Below are 15,469 nucleotides of genomic sequence, written 5' to 3'. Positions count from 1 at the left end.
TTATAAGAAAAAATGTAGTCTTAAATTAAGGGAAAATATAATTTGAATTCCAACACATGGAACAATTAACAGTACTTCTTTTATTAAAGAATTGTTAAAATGCCTCTAATTTTCATATACTGCTTTTTCATGAAGTGATCTGAATTTCTTAATATCACATGCTTGTATTTTAAGATCTAGGATCATGAATATGACTTTTTCAAGAAACAAGAAAATGTGCTTGAAGGAAAAAGGGCCACACAGGGGATAAATAATATAAATAACTAAATGTTATTTTGGTCAATTATGAACTCTTTCCATGCCAAGGCATATTGATAAGGTAGGTAGAAGATGAGGCATCTAATACTGTCACTTGGTCAACACTCTCTTGCTTTGGGTCAATAATAACATGTTGCACTGATGTTGAATTATTTCTAAATGACTGCAAATGTCTTTTACAGAATCATTGCACAAAAATCATAGGCAAAATATATAATTTTACTGAGTGTGGCTTAGAAAGCCTTAAATACATTATTCTAAGCAAAAATATCTTTGTTCACCCCTATGGAGGCAATCATAATCTTTCACAGGCTTTTGTGTGTGAGTATGGAACTAATCAGTTGTGATTTCTTTAAACAATTTGCATTTCACACCTTCTCTACCATGATAATCTCTGATTTCTTTAACTACCTTTCTTCTAATGCAATACCACCAGCTTTTCCTCCAGTCCTTGTGGTGGTTACAGTTGCTGCTGTTGTATGGTTATACATACATAATATGAAGATGTCTCTACCAGTGCTATCAATCATAAGCAGCTGTAATAGATTGTTACACAATTCTTTCTAAATATGCTCAACTTCAGCTCTAAAGTTGGTTCTGTCTAGCTCAAAAATTGCATTTCTTTAGGGTTCAGTAACTGTAATTGGTGATTATCCCCCGAGGTCTCTGACAGCACACTGTGTTAATATCTTCAAAGCTTCTGTTTCTATCTTGGGCTTTTTTTGTGTTCTTACTACAATCCCATTTTTTTTTACTTCCAACAGCATTCAAAATATAGCTCCCTGATAATGTAGCTAATGTTTAATTATCACAGCCTAGTCAGGCATGCATCCCTGTTCCAGGGTCACTGGATAGTATGCCAAACTAGTGGACTGTTATTAGAAAGATGGATTACTTTGGTAACTACACACTATTAATATTTATTAATTATAGCAGTGCTAGTGGTATGTTGTCAAAACAGCTTTACAGGATCAAACTCATAAACACTGCAGTCTTTTAAATCTTGTTTCCATAGGACACCGATTGCTCCCTTGTCCCTTGGGTATTTCAGTATGGACTGTTTATAATTCATTGCGTGTTTTAAAAACAGTGGCCTTCCTAACAACTGGACAGAAACGATTTATGCAAAAAAGCTGAATTTCTTCCTTTTTTTGTTGGAATGCAAACCAAGAAGTTATTTTGGCATTTTTGCATGCATTGGAGCATAAAAAATACTGTTGGGTAAGGCTTTTATTGTTTGGCATTACAGGAATGTTGCTGTCATGTTTTTTGTTTTTTTTTTTTCCTGTTCCTCTGTATTCCTTGTTTACTCTTTGGAGTTGTTTTTTAGTATGAATAGCAAAATGTGAAAGAATAGTTCTAAAAGCCTTTACCTAATGTCAAACAGAAAAGGAAACTGAACATGCTAACAAAGGTAATGGAATATCCATGTGGGTCATTGTCTCTGACCTCTATGAAAGGAACTCTTGTCACAGCTTTTACCTTCACTTTTTGTGAGAGGAAGAAAATATGTTTATCACTGCAATATAGAATGCATTTATGCCTCTAACTCAGAAAATCAGTAAATCACATTAATTCCACCTGTCCTACCAAAACTCAGCAACTGTGTTAGCTGTGTGGTTTAGAGCAGGATATCTGCTTCATGGCCGTCTAAATAGATAGACCATAAAGAACAGATTACTTACAGTTCCAACAGCTGCTTTCTTGTAGAAGAATGACTGCTTTTCATCAGTGCAGTGCTTTGTTTCTCAAGTAGACCAGTTAAAGCAGGAATCTGGTTTTGACAGCATTTTTATTAGGCTAAGTCCTGCTCTTAGTTCCTCAAGGGTTGCCACAGTTGTTTGCTGGTTATAACTTTGTCAACAGATGCACAAAGACAGTGTAAGAATATGGAGCAAAAAAGAAAAAATCAGGAATGGCTCCAATCTGAGGAGTAAATCTTTGGAAAGAGAAATCTACATCCATCACCTGATGCTGAGATCCCACTGCACTTCCTACCCTTGAGGCAGGGAGCCCAGGAGATAAGCCCTTCTCTTCTACCTCTTTCCTTTGCCCACCCAGCCATGGGGTAGATGTGTAGGATCCCCATTATAACTGACTATTAATTAATTGTATTCCATCTGGATGACTTTGAATCACACATTTATGTACAAGAAAAAGGATCATGTGTAATTCCTAAGGAAGTTTGCCACCAAAGAAGATGCATTTCTGTTCAACTTGGGGCAATAACATCTCCACCTGCTTTCCTAAATTTCTCAAATTCTGGTCTATTTTAAGAGATAGTTGGACACAGAACCCACACCAGATGTGTGCCTCGAGTTCTAACTGTGGGAATGTGTCTTCATGTAAAGTAAGTGGAAAAGCTATGAGCCTGTTCACTCCAGTTGAGGATGGGGCTTGATAGTTCTGGCAGTGTGCTCCAATCTAAGTGCTCAGCAGCATTGATTAAATAAATCAGTGATTCCAAAATCCTTTTTTTTTCTTTCTTTTTTTTCTTTTCAGTTTCAAATTGGGAAATTGCTCAGAAACAATCACCTGTGTTTCTATAACCAGTTTGCTTTCCCCTGTTTTCCATAGAGAAGCTTTGGGCTTACCCTGCTGAGAAATAGCCGTTGTCTGGAATATTAGTCTGAAAGTGCACATATACATTAGCGTCACCAACACATCTAGTGATTACCCCTCTTGTTTTAGGAGGCCTTTCAACCAATCAAGAGTGTTTATCACAGTTGGAGCTCATCAGTGCTATGTAGAAACTTAATCTGTTCTAGGAAGAAACAGTTGTGTGCTCAAATTCCATGTTAGGAAAAATAAAAATAAAAAAGAAAAGAAAAAGAAAGATCATCATGTCTAAAATCATTATTCTTGTGCTATTTTAAGATAAAGAGACAGACATAATACAATATCCATTTCATGTATTATTTACTGTCAGTAATTGAACATGAACTTTATTATCTCTTAGCTATGAAAATAGTGAAGTAGAATCATTTTTCAATGTGCCTCATTTTTGATCTCACCTCCATTCCATCCTATAGACAATTATCATGGCATGTACCAGAACTGACTAGGAAAATGGAAGGGAAACAGATCACTTTAATAGTATGTCACAGAAATTATCTGAAGCTGGGAGATGTACGTTTTAAACTGACCTTCAATATGACTTAGGCATCTAATGCCTAATGTCTTATATTTCTTTAAAAAGTCTCTGTCCAAGACACACTGAATTTCTTGGAGTAAAAGGTAATTTGAGCTTTACCAAAAGCAGCAATCTCTTAAGGCTCTTTCTGTCAAATCTGATGTAGGAGTCTCACGAGAATTTGTGTATGTGGTAAAGCCTTATTGCTTTAATGTATACAAATGAATATACCTTTGACCATTTGAGAAGTGAAAGGAGTTTTTTGTAGGTTCTATGGTCAGTTTAGGTAATATGAAATAAAATATTCAACTGCTATGCTGAAAATTACCTGTAGCTTTCCAACATCCTCCTGCTACCAACCTGCTCAGATATGAACAGAAAATTGTAAGTGTATGAGCAGTTTATTTTGTAAATGTTGAGGGTTTGATGTTAAAAAATAAATAAATAAACAAATAATCAGATCAAACATCAAACTCAAATCATTTGTAATTTACAAAAGAAATTCCATTTTTAATACTTGGGAATTAATATCTTAAAATTACATCTCTTCTTAAGTAAGACTGTGTAGCTGAGGTTCCCAAGTGAAATAGGTCCTGAGAAAGAGACCACGATACAGTATTTTTACTGCATTACAAATTGGCACTGAAGTCCATGAAGAGAAAGAAACTACACTGTGACTTTTGGCACATCTTTTTGTATATGCGAAAGCATACTGCCTATTGATTAAGTGGGTTTTGCTCGTAATATAATGCTCGAGTGAATACAGTCAACATAGTTTGAAGGTCTTGGATAACATAGCTCTAACTTCTTGTTTAGTAAATCTTAGTCGTGGCTCCACTTAGTATTGCTGGCTGTTTCCAGCAATATCACCAACATTAATATATGTCAAAACTTTGAAGGATTCAAATCTTAAAACAGAATCTGAATTAACTACTACATGGAGAGAATAAAACTAATAAAGATACTGTTGTTCAGCAAATCACCTCTCCTCAACTGAAACCTGGTAGCCCATTATTTACTTAACTTTATTCCACTGTGAATATGAAAATTTTGCTTTAACCACTTTATACTCAAGCTGAATAAGTCAGAAAATTTCAGTTTCTCAAATGAGTGGAGTAGACAGATAAGTTTGCTTGTGTCTTGAACCTTATTTAAATTATTCTATTTCAAGGAAATATAGACAGACAAATCTTTGCCTTGGATTGTTAATTGGTTGAGGAAGCTGAAGAGAACTTTCATCCTGTTCTTTCTAAACAGTCCATGGTGTTAAAAAATAATAAAATAATAATTTAAAAACCCTATTTTTGTATATTAGCCACAGTAAAAATCTTTTAACTTATGATTGAAGTGAAAGACTTTATAAATTGATAGTCATAATTACCTATAATAACAGAACAAGCTCAAGTCAAAAATTGAAATAGGGTTGTTTAGAAACACAACTGATTTAGCTACACCAAATTCTCATTGGTGTGAAAATAGCACAAGTTGGTATAAAATTTCCTTGATTACTTTAATCATGTGGAGTGCTATGTTATAGAAGTTTTCCTGTCCTGTAGTTCATGTGGCAAATCCAGCTGAAATGCATTAATCCAAATTTTGATGGAGTGCACGACGGTGTGAGAAGTAGCACTGTACACTGTTTATGCTGCCTTTCTTCACTGGTTATTACCCATAAAAGCTAGAAAAAGGTAGTGTAGACATTGCCCACCCATGTTAAACTTTCAGCTGCCATGTTTCTCTGCTGTTTTAATAAATCCAGTCCTTGACGTATTCTCTCAACCACAGTAGTAAAAATTCACATTAGAAACTTCTTCCATCATACCTATATCTGCAGATAATGCAGGAGCTGCATTAGGCTGAAATACAATCAAGTACATGCAAATAATTTTTATTGGGACTGATTCCACATATATTTTGAATTATTTAAACATGATTAAAGATACCTAACAAAATGCAGTGTTGTATCCTGGGCTATCAATACCAGTGACAGGGAAATAAATAGGAAGAAGCTGGTGTAAACTTTTCCACCTCCGCAGTTCTGGGATTGGTTCAGTGGCTTAGTTGATTTCTGAAAAATACAACATCACTGGAGCTGCAGGGTTTATTTTCTTGTTCATTACTTTTCAATACTCTTGAAGGAAAGGTTTAAGGTGTTTAGTAATTGTTTTGATGGTGTAAAAGTAGCTTAGCAGACCTGAAATTTGGGACAGTAGTGTTTTTCTACACAGTAATCTCACTGTTATTAAGTTCCCCCACACATTTAGAGGATGATTCATGGTTCATCGGTGCTGGTGTTTAAAAAATGTTCATTCATTAACGTACTTTTCAGACAGTTCACAATAATCTAGTTACAAAGTTAAGTTTTCCTTAGGCAACAAACAAATTCCAGGAACATGGTAAACACTAATGAATAAGAAAAATAAATAACATTACCTGGTTACTTCCACAGCCTCTCATAAATTCTTTTCTTCAGTACTTCAGTATCAACAGAGTACTTGAAGCATAAAGGTAAAGGCTGTCAATTCAAAGTTTTGGCACATTGGCAGCTGTGATAATATACACCCTTCTTACTTTCCTTTCCAAGCTATCTACTCCATCCAGTGTTAGATCTTTGGAGTGGAAAATTACATGAAGTCCCAATCTAGAAATGTCTGAATACTTCACAGTGCATGTTATATTTAATATGTACGTGCGAAACTGCTGGTCAAACTGAGGGAGAAGGAAAAAAGTATAGATAGAGGTGGCTTGAGAAGAATACAGGGATGCAGTCTAGTCATGCATGGGTGGGATCCAGAAATCCAAGGCAGAGATGAAACCAAACATGGCTAACAGTGTAAAAAACCTAAGATCTGTATGGCTTTATGCCATTCTTGAATACTACTACTAAAATGTAAGCTTTAGAAAGTAGTGTCTATTTCTTGCTGCCTCAAAAATAAGTTTTGAGTAAAGTCATATTACTTCACATTTGCAGTGCTAAATTCAATTTTATCCAGGTTGCATCTACCTTTGTAGAATTTCCTTATCTCTATGCTTATTTGACATAATCAGATCTCCCCATGGTTCAGACCAGCATATTCCCAGCTGAAATGTAAAACTAATACTGCTTTCTGGCTGCTGATGATATGGGACTATTCTTAAACAAGACTTAAAATATACCACAGAAACTTTTTAGATTAGAATTATACATGATACATATCAATGTTTATTTCTTTAAGAAGATAACTAATGCTCTTTTGATGCATATGTAAGGTCACCTTAGGTTATATTTGCACCACTTCTGTACTAGTAGCAAGACTCAGAACACTCTTCAGAACTCTAAATTATTTTATAAAAATTAAAAAAAGAAAAAAAGAATAAAAAGAGAGAAAAAAAAAAAAGGCCTTTTCTAATTATCTCTGTATCCCTCCCTGGAAAAGCAGAACACTTTACAATATCTAAATATTATCTCACTAGATCCTGCTGAAAGAATAATTAACAGAGACAGGGAAGAAATAAGCTTTGCTTTCAAAGACTTTGTTCTGCAAAGTCCTTTTCCAAGGAAACTCAAAAGATCCGCTTAATCGCTTGATTGCCATTTCATGACACCCAGGCTCTTTCAGTCTCATATCTCAGTGCTGTCTGAGAAGAAGTAAGATGTACAGTGCATCTGGAGCCTTAGGACAGATTTTCATCATGATAATCACAAAATGAAAGGGCAATCTCAAAAGCACTTATTTTAAATACAGGAAGCTGGCTTTTGCTGAACCTAATACCATTTGGTGGTTTTTAAGGTCTGTAATTTCTACTTGTGTTACTTCATTCTAACTATTATCCTGCTTAGCTTTTGTTTCTCACAAAGATTAAAGTGATCTGTTTGATGTGTGCAAATAAGGGAGTGTAGAGAAATGGTAAATTAATTGGAAGCTGTCAGCTTCAGAGAACATTTTTGACATGAGCACTGTAAGGCAGTTAACAAACAGACTAACTCATTTGTCTCACCGTGAAATGAAAACAAAAATCACAACATTAGGATAAAATCTTGACTAGGAAATGCCTGTAAGACTTAGGAGCCTTAGGTTCTTTTCCTCCCTGAGCTTTGGCACTCTGATATATGCAAACCACGTTCTAAATAACTGTGAAGTGAAATAGGTTCTATGAAGAACAGATGGACCAGGGCTAATGTTGCAGAGTGCATTGGAGACGAGAATAGATTAATACCACAAGGGGAAGCTGGAGGAAAATTGGAAAGATGGGGGTATTTGAACTAATTCATGAATCATTTCCAACTGATAGTTATGCCTTCAGGCACAGTGAATAATATCAAGGAAGCATATTTAAAATTTTATAAGTTTATCTTAATGTGGATTAGAATTAAGAGCCATACTTTCAGATGATTAAAAGAAAAATCATGTATTCCCCTGCCCAGAATATACCTTTGTGATTTACATACTGCGGATGAGCACAATTATGTGCCCTGTGGCACGAACTGCTCTTTTGAAAACACATGGTAGCTTCATGGACTTGGCACACAGCTTTTGGGACTGGATTTTTTTTTTGCACAGAGCCCTGTAGGAGCCACGAGAACATGTTCTACAGCTTGTATCCAAACCACAGCAATGCAGCTCTGTGCTGCTCAAAGGCATGTGCTGATTGCTAGATCTCATTTGCGATTAACCTGAGAATTCAGGTAATTTTGACATGCTTAACATTATCAGGATAATTAAGATAACAAAAAAAAAAAAAAAAGTATTTCCCCAGTATCAGTGAAGGTGTCAAAATTTTGTTTCTGGGTGGCAAAGCATATAATGTTTTTAGACTCTTCATCTTTACAAAAACTCAATAGTGTATGGATGAGCCCAATTACTATTTTTCATAATGGACATGGTTAATAAAAGTTAAAAATAAATAAATAAATAATCTGTAAGGAAAAAAACAATACATAGATAATTGTTTGGATGTGTTTGGATGCTCTACATTCTCCATTTGATGTCTTGGAAGATAACTCTCATGCTGTAGAGGAGACTGCAAAATGAATGCACAATAAGTTTAGGGGAAATAAGTAATGAAGAAAATGGCTAGTTCTGTTTGTGCTTTGTTTGTAGTTAAGAAATAATCTCCATAAGTTTATCTTTATCAGCAAAGAAGATTCTGGATCGTGCCTCTTGTGTTGAGTTCTTTCATTCTAGACAAAGCTCGATAGGAGAAAAAGGCATGAAATTACTCACTTGCCTAAAACTTGATTCTGCTGTTTTCATTATAGGTTGCAAATCTGGCCTGTTCTATCTCAAATAATGAAGAAGGTGTGAAGCTAGTGCGTATGGCAGCAACACAGATTGATAGTCTGTGCCCACAGGTAAGCATTATTTGTGCTGGAAAATAACTGAGAACTCTTTCAGCATTAGGGAGCATCTGTCAGGAAAGACACCCTAGTTGAAGATTTTAGCCTCGCCTTTGTCATTAAACTGCCTTCTGTGTCTGTTGCACAAAATGAAAAATACATTCATATCTTGAGATTTGATTACTGAATGAGATGTAATGCCTTATTTTTAATAGTCTTTTATGAATTTGTTCCTTAGCTTGTGAAAATTATTGCCACTCCTAGTAAATACTACTTTTGAATAACAGGTAATAAATGCTGCGCTGACATTGGCTGCCAGACCTCAGAGCAAAGTGGCACAGGACAACATGGATGTCTTTAAGGATCAATGGGAGAAACAAGTGCGAGTTCTCACTGAAGCTGTTGATGACATCACTTCAGTGGATGATTTCCTCTCTGTTTCAGGTACTGGGATTACTGCTAATTCAAAGCAATGGGTGACAGCTGAAAAAAGCTATAATTATTAAAGCATCGGTCTTATTGGAAACCTGCTCTCAGTGGGAGCATCCAAGGCATGCCAATTAATGCCTGGTAACAATGGCTGTTATTTTGTGTTGCAGAAAATAGCATCCTATATGGGCTTCTATTTCTAAAGAGAAATTTTGTTTTAAGTCAGGTATATTCTGTGTATGAGTCTCATTTAGATGCACTGTTAGGACATGACCAGTATGTACATTTTCTGAGAGATGGAATGTACATCTGGGCCTCATTTATTGATGTAGCAATGCATCGAAACAGAAGGAAGTAAAATAGCAGTAGAAATAGCATTTATTTTTCACCTCTAACCTCTCTAGAAAGGACTATAATACAAACCAAAACTGTACATAGAAAAGGAACTGACAAGGGAGGAACACTGAGTCATTGTCTTTTCTCCTCTCTCCTTGAAAAGTGCTGCAACTTGTAGCAACTTCGTTATGATATAGTCATATGCAATTTATACCATAATTGCAAGTGCTACCTAAATTGATTAATGGTGCAGAAAAATCATTTTTCTATTACAGTTAGAAAGAGGTGAATTTAGTTTTTGTGAATAAGGTTGTAGAGGCTGCCAAGGCTAGCTTGAAGGAAACTAACCTCACAGAATAGCCAAGCTTCAGAAGATAGATTAGCCTTGATTTTCTTTTCTTCTCTATACTTTCCTTGACGTTTCCTCAATTTCCTGGTAAAAGTTAAATATCTCTGGACCTTTATTCTCTTCTTCACTTTGCTCTTCAAATTTTTCTTGTTGTTGTATCCCACTATTATCAGTAACAAAGAGGTGGTTTGGTGAACTGTAAGCATAATTACACTCCACTATTCAGCACCACTGCTAGAGTGTTTACTGTAAGCCATGACCAAAAATACAAGGACACTTCAGAATTGTGGGGGTTCATCAGAGGATGCAAACACTTTTTAGCAGAAATAGTTCTGCAAAGAGAGGGCAGAACGAGATGTCAAGTTCAGACCCAGCCCACAAGCTGAAGAGTTGGGAAACGTTCTAAATGGCCATTTTGTTATTTGTTTAGGGACTGTTGCTCACTCCAAACACTTGAATCCATAAAATCAGAGGATATTTAATCAGATGACATTTTTGTGGGTTTTTTTTTTTCCCAAATCATATTTTATCATAACATAATATTCAGATAGCTTTGATGTGGAATAATTGGCTTTAGATCCAAACTTCTCAGGGCAACTGAAAAGTTAGCATAACTATTGTTTTCAGATTTCTTTTTAATACTGCTCACGGACATATCCATCATATAAAAATAAGTAAACATCTAATGCATCCAGAAAGCCTGTCACTACTATCTCTGAGCCTGGGAGCCTCGGATTACACAGAGCAGTTTCCTTTTCAGCTGTTAAACCAGTGAAGCATCAAAAATGGTTTGGTGTCTGATTAAACGTATCTCATAAAATGACACTTCCTCCTCTTCATATTGAGTGTCACAACTGATGGCATGTTTTATTAATACAGTGCCTACCAAAAGAAGGCACATCTTAATTTTAATCAGTTACTTTGTATTCCAAACACAGCATCTGCTACTGTTCAGGAAGAACTTCTTGTGGGGTAAAATTTGACCATGACAGAGTAAAGAAAATGGCAATGGTCATGAAGAAACACTGAAGAAATATTTTTGCAAGGCAGTGTTTTTAAAATATGGACATAGAGCTTCGACTTTCTGAGTGACAGCACAGGAAACTTAGAGTTTTCATTCTGCATTTAAAATTCAGCATCACATAAGCCATTTCGTGAACTCTCAGCTGGTCCAACATTGAGTTTCTAACAGCGAAGCTTAGTGTGTCACTCTATTTTTGTGGCAAAGGAGAATTAACAAAAAGCAGCTGATGAACTGATTGGTTTAGTTTTACTTATTCTGAACAAACAGTATTTTATTTTGAGTTTACTTGTGGCTGTGGCAGAGAAGTAAATTGCTGTTTTGAGTTGATGAGTTTCTTAGAGCAAGTTAGCTCAAACAGGAAATTCCATAATGGTTTTATTACTGAAATGATTTTTATCTGTACTGGCTGGAGGGAAACAATGTCCAAGCTAGTCAAAGTCTGCTTCATCCTTTTACATTATCTGTATGTGAGGGTACCACATAAACTATGATGCTGCAATACGTGAGAGTGAATGGATCAATTCTGAGCCAAGAAAAATTAATGGAACTCCTGGGATTTCCATAAAGCTACTTGATATTTCATCATCTGAGCAGACTCACTGTAGTTGACTGTTACTTCAGAATATGCTGTCATATATGATTATACTGTGTGTCATGAAATATTCACATCTTAATACTTTGTGCAGATGGAATGGATGGAGCAAGGGAGATGAACTGCTCATGCACAGACTCCCTGCTATTAGCAAAGACCATTTGCTGTTATCTTTTCAAAATTGTTCATTTTCTTTTCTAACTTACTTAGGCGCAAATGAAATATACATATTAAACATTTCTAGAAATGGGTAAATTAATCTTCAGGAAATTGCCCGACTGTTTATTAGAGTATCTGCATAATATCTGTCCATGTTCCTTTTTGCAGTGATTTTTATTACGTTGTCATTATCATAGAATTTAATGTGACTGTTTTTCAAGCAATTGCAGACTGGCACTCTCAGCATAGGTGAGAGTGCCCACTACATTTTAAAGATAAATATTGCATAAGATAAATAACAATTTTTAATGTATTTATGTTTCTCTTTCATCAAAATCAGTAAGCTTTGCTATGATGGAGAGTAAAATGAAATGAACCTTATATCTGTGCATTTCTTCCTACTTTTCAGAAAATCATATTCTGGAAGATGTAAACAAATGTGTCATTGCTCTCCAAGAGGGAGATGTCGATACCCTGGATAGAACTGCTGGGGCCATCCGAGGCCGTGCAGCCAGAGTCATTCACATAATTAATGCAGAGATGGAAAACTATGAAACTGGAGTTTATACCGAGAAGGTACTGGAAGCAACCAAACTGCTCTCTGAAACAGGTAAGCTTGTATGAAATATTGCTCAATATTAACTCATTTAAAATCTCCAGTTAGTTTTCCCAAGTCTGCAACTCAGAGGGGAATCAGTGAATGAATATGAAAGCTAAATAGACAAGTTAATTACAATATATGCCTTTTGGTTTTCTACTCAGTGATACTGCAAAAGTCACACTGATGAGAACTGTGCAAGTGAAGAGATTCAGTGATCCATCAAGGATTGTGTACCTCATCAGAGTTGTGGTGTATTTGAATAAATAACACACAGTTTGTTTTTCAAGATCTCAGGCTGTTGATTATGTGTTTTGTGTCCCTATCAAATGGCGGTGAGGCACTGGAACAGGTAGACCACTGATGTGGTGGATGCCCCATCCCTGGAGACTTTGAAGGTGAGGCTGGATAAGGCCCTGGGCAACCTGATCTAGCTATGATGTCCCTGTTCATTGCAGGGTAGTTGGACTAGATGGCCCTCAAATACCCTTCCAACTCTTAGGATTCTATGATGAAATCTTTGCAGACATTACTCTGTTGTCTGTGCAGGTGAACATTGGTTCTAAGTGTTTCTAAACAAAACAAATTTTCATTAAAGATACATTTGAGCATCTGAAAGTATATTATCTGAAAAAATATGTGTCATCTGAGAGACTGTGAAGTATGCTAGACTGAATGGAAAAGAAAAAAAATGTGGATTGCTTTTGCCTTCATAGACAAAAAGTGGGATTCATCTGACTAACCATAGGCAATTATGTACACATGTCACTTTAGGCTCATTTTTGCTCAGTATTAGTTGTTATATGCACAGCTGAACTGTTCAGTCTGGGCAGTACTATCAAGCACTCTCATCTCAAAGCAAAGATCTGCATTTGCTCAGATGCATCATACTTTGAATGGTATTTGCTTTACAGACTAAATCTCCACTCAGAATACAACCAACCAGATATTATGTAGATGTACATATGGTAGATACCTGAAAATTATAGAATCACAGAATGGCTTGGTTTGGAAGGGACTTTAAAGCCCATCCAGTTCTAATCACACTGCTGTGGGCTGGTTTCCCCCCTCAGCTCAGGCTATCCAGGGCCCCATCCAACCCAGCCTTGAGCACCTCAAGGCACCCACAGCAACCTGGGTAGCAGTGCAGGGCCTCACCTCTGAGCAAAAATTTTCTTCCTAACATCTAATAATAATAAAAAAACAAACAAATAAGATAATAAGCTGCATCTTTTCAGATTTAATGAGATAATATCTATCATCTAATGTTATGTAAAACTTTTACTATTAATTTTTCAAAGGAGTACCTGTCAATTATAAAGCGCGATTAAATAAACAAGCAATAGGAACAGTGAATGCTTACATTCTGTACTTAATGTACTTTTTGATATAATTTGATTTATAACTAAGTGCTAGAAGCTCTGAACTAAGTGTCTCTTGACAACATCGATTTATTAATGCTGGACTCAGTGCTTAAAACTGACCCCCTGTTCCCCAAAGTCGAATGTACTTACTTATTTAGTACTTAATAAAATGTAAGAAAAAGTATGAGCATTAAACCAGGAAGAGAGAATAGTCACATTTTACTACATACTGCAACACAATTTCTGTCTACTAAAGCCGCTTTCAAAGGGGTTGAATATTGTTTCTCTATGGCTGATGATTAACAAAACAGTAAACTTTGTTGGCTCATTTCATAACCCTAGAGTAAAATGTTGGTATTTAGATGACACTGCTCCTTTCTATGCCCTGCCAATTAATGCTGTGTCCTCTACCATAGAACTGGTCTCTATCTATGTATGCATCTGTATAGCTATGGATATACAGAAGCATCTATCTATGAATGCATGCATATATATTTATTATACTCTTCATCTTGAGATCTAATACAGGATAAATCAATGATGAGTCATTTATTTTGTCAGGCTCCACCCATAGACATATATATCAAAATCCATGAGCAATACAACTATAACCATCTCATCTTTTACATTTCTGTTTCTCTTTATTTTTACTCTAACTTTTCTTTGTTCCTAAATGAAAGACTTTAGAAAGCTGGGGAAAATTTATTTGAATTACAATAGAAGGAGAATAAGCAAAGTACACTTCTTTTATAACTACTATTTACCTTTAATTATCAGCTCAGGAAAGGAAATCTTCTCTTAACATGTAAGCCTCCTTCTCTCAGGATTTTATAGGGTTATTTGAGTAGGGGATTTGATCCACAGATCAGAAATATAGACTACTTTGGAAAGAGAAACACTAATGCACATGCTGTGTTTACTGGGGGAAGAAAGTTCATCTTTGCTGTAAGTGATATTGATAGTTTTTGAGGAAATGCAGTCGTGCAAGCCTTACCTTAATAACTTTTTACCTTAAAGTTTTATTTGTTTGTTGTTTTAACTTACAGCCTAAATTTCCTTTTAAGTATATGGTTGTTTTTTTTCCATTGTTTCAGTGCTTTCTCAGCTGAGCTTGACTAACCCACTGACTTAATAGCCAAGCACTTGTTTGAGGCTAGATTATTGTCTGAAAGCAATATTACATCAGGATGTATTGGCTAATGTCTCTTTTAACTGGGTACTTTTATTTTCCTTTAAAAACAAACTAAAAGCTTGACTCTCATTTGCTGACATTCTTATAAATCTAGGATGAAAACTATAAACCACTGAATCTATGGGTCTTACTCAGAAGGAAGACAAAACACAGATTTCAGTGGATGTTAAATGTGTGCAAGCATACACTAAAGCTTCAGGGCTTAATTTTCATTTGTGTCTTTGTTTTTTTGGGACAGTTGAGAAAACAGTGAAGTATTCCTACATCTTTAATTTGGTTTACTAAAGAACACGGGCGAGTGGTTTCCTTGTCAGCCTACAGCTGGGGGTCAGGATTAGGTACAGTGGGCAAAGCCAGGGCCAGACAGCCCAGATTTTGGCAGACAGGGATTTTTGTAGGCTCCTGTCAAAGTTTTCCTTGTTATTTATCAGTGGCATTTACTTAGTTTTTTTAGAGGAATGCAATTTAAAAAGTCAGAAAAATACAAAAAAATACATGTGGTAAAAGAAAGAAGGAAGGACAGTAGGATAGGGAAGAAAGGAGAGAGGAGAAAGGGAAGGTGAGAGGCAAGGAAAAGGGCAAAAAGCATGAATCTTGAGGTCTTTCATAATGCTGAGCATCTCAGAAACCTGCTTAAAAGGGCCCATTGCTTCTAATAAGGAGGTGTTTGCAATCTACATAGCAATTTCCTGAGAAGCTTAAACAGCTGAAGGGAAAA

The 15,469-nt window shown here is 35.8% G+C and overlaps 1 protein-coding gene across 5 annotated transcripts in view; it reads left to right on the top strand.

Moving 5' to 3' along the window:
* Nucleotides 1-15,469, top strand: part of CTNNA2 (catenin alpha 2) — a 424,920-nt gene that overhangs the window by 362,110 nt on the left and 47,341 nt on the right. For all 5 annotated transcript variants that reach the window (XM_015862648.2, XM_015862647.2, XM_032444565.1 and 2 more), the window contains 3 exons: nucleotides 8,631-8,723; nucleotides 8,996-9,152; nucleotides 12,007-12,207. In XM_015862648.2, the coding sequence (XP_015718134.1) occupies nucleotides 8,631-8,723; nucleotides 8,996-9,152; nucleotides 12,007-12,207 (451 nt within the window). The remainder of the gene's footprint in view (nucleotides 1-8,630; nucleotides 8,724-8,995; nucleotides 9,153-12,006; nucleotides 12,208-15,469) is intronic.

The sequence above is a fragment of the Coturnix japonica genome, chromosome 4 (genome assembly GCF_001577835.2).
Source record: "Coturnix japonica isolate 7356 chromosome 4, Coturnix japonica 2.1, whole genome shotgun sequence".
Lineage (NCBI taxonomy): Eukaryota > Metazoa > Chordata > Aves > Galliformes > Phasianidae > Coturnix > Coturnix japonica.
The sequence above is the reverse complement of the archived record's forward strand: the minus strand, read 5'-3'. Positions and strand labels throughout refer to the sequence as shown.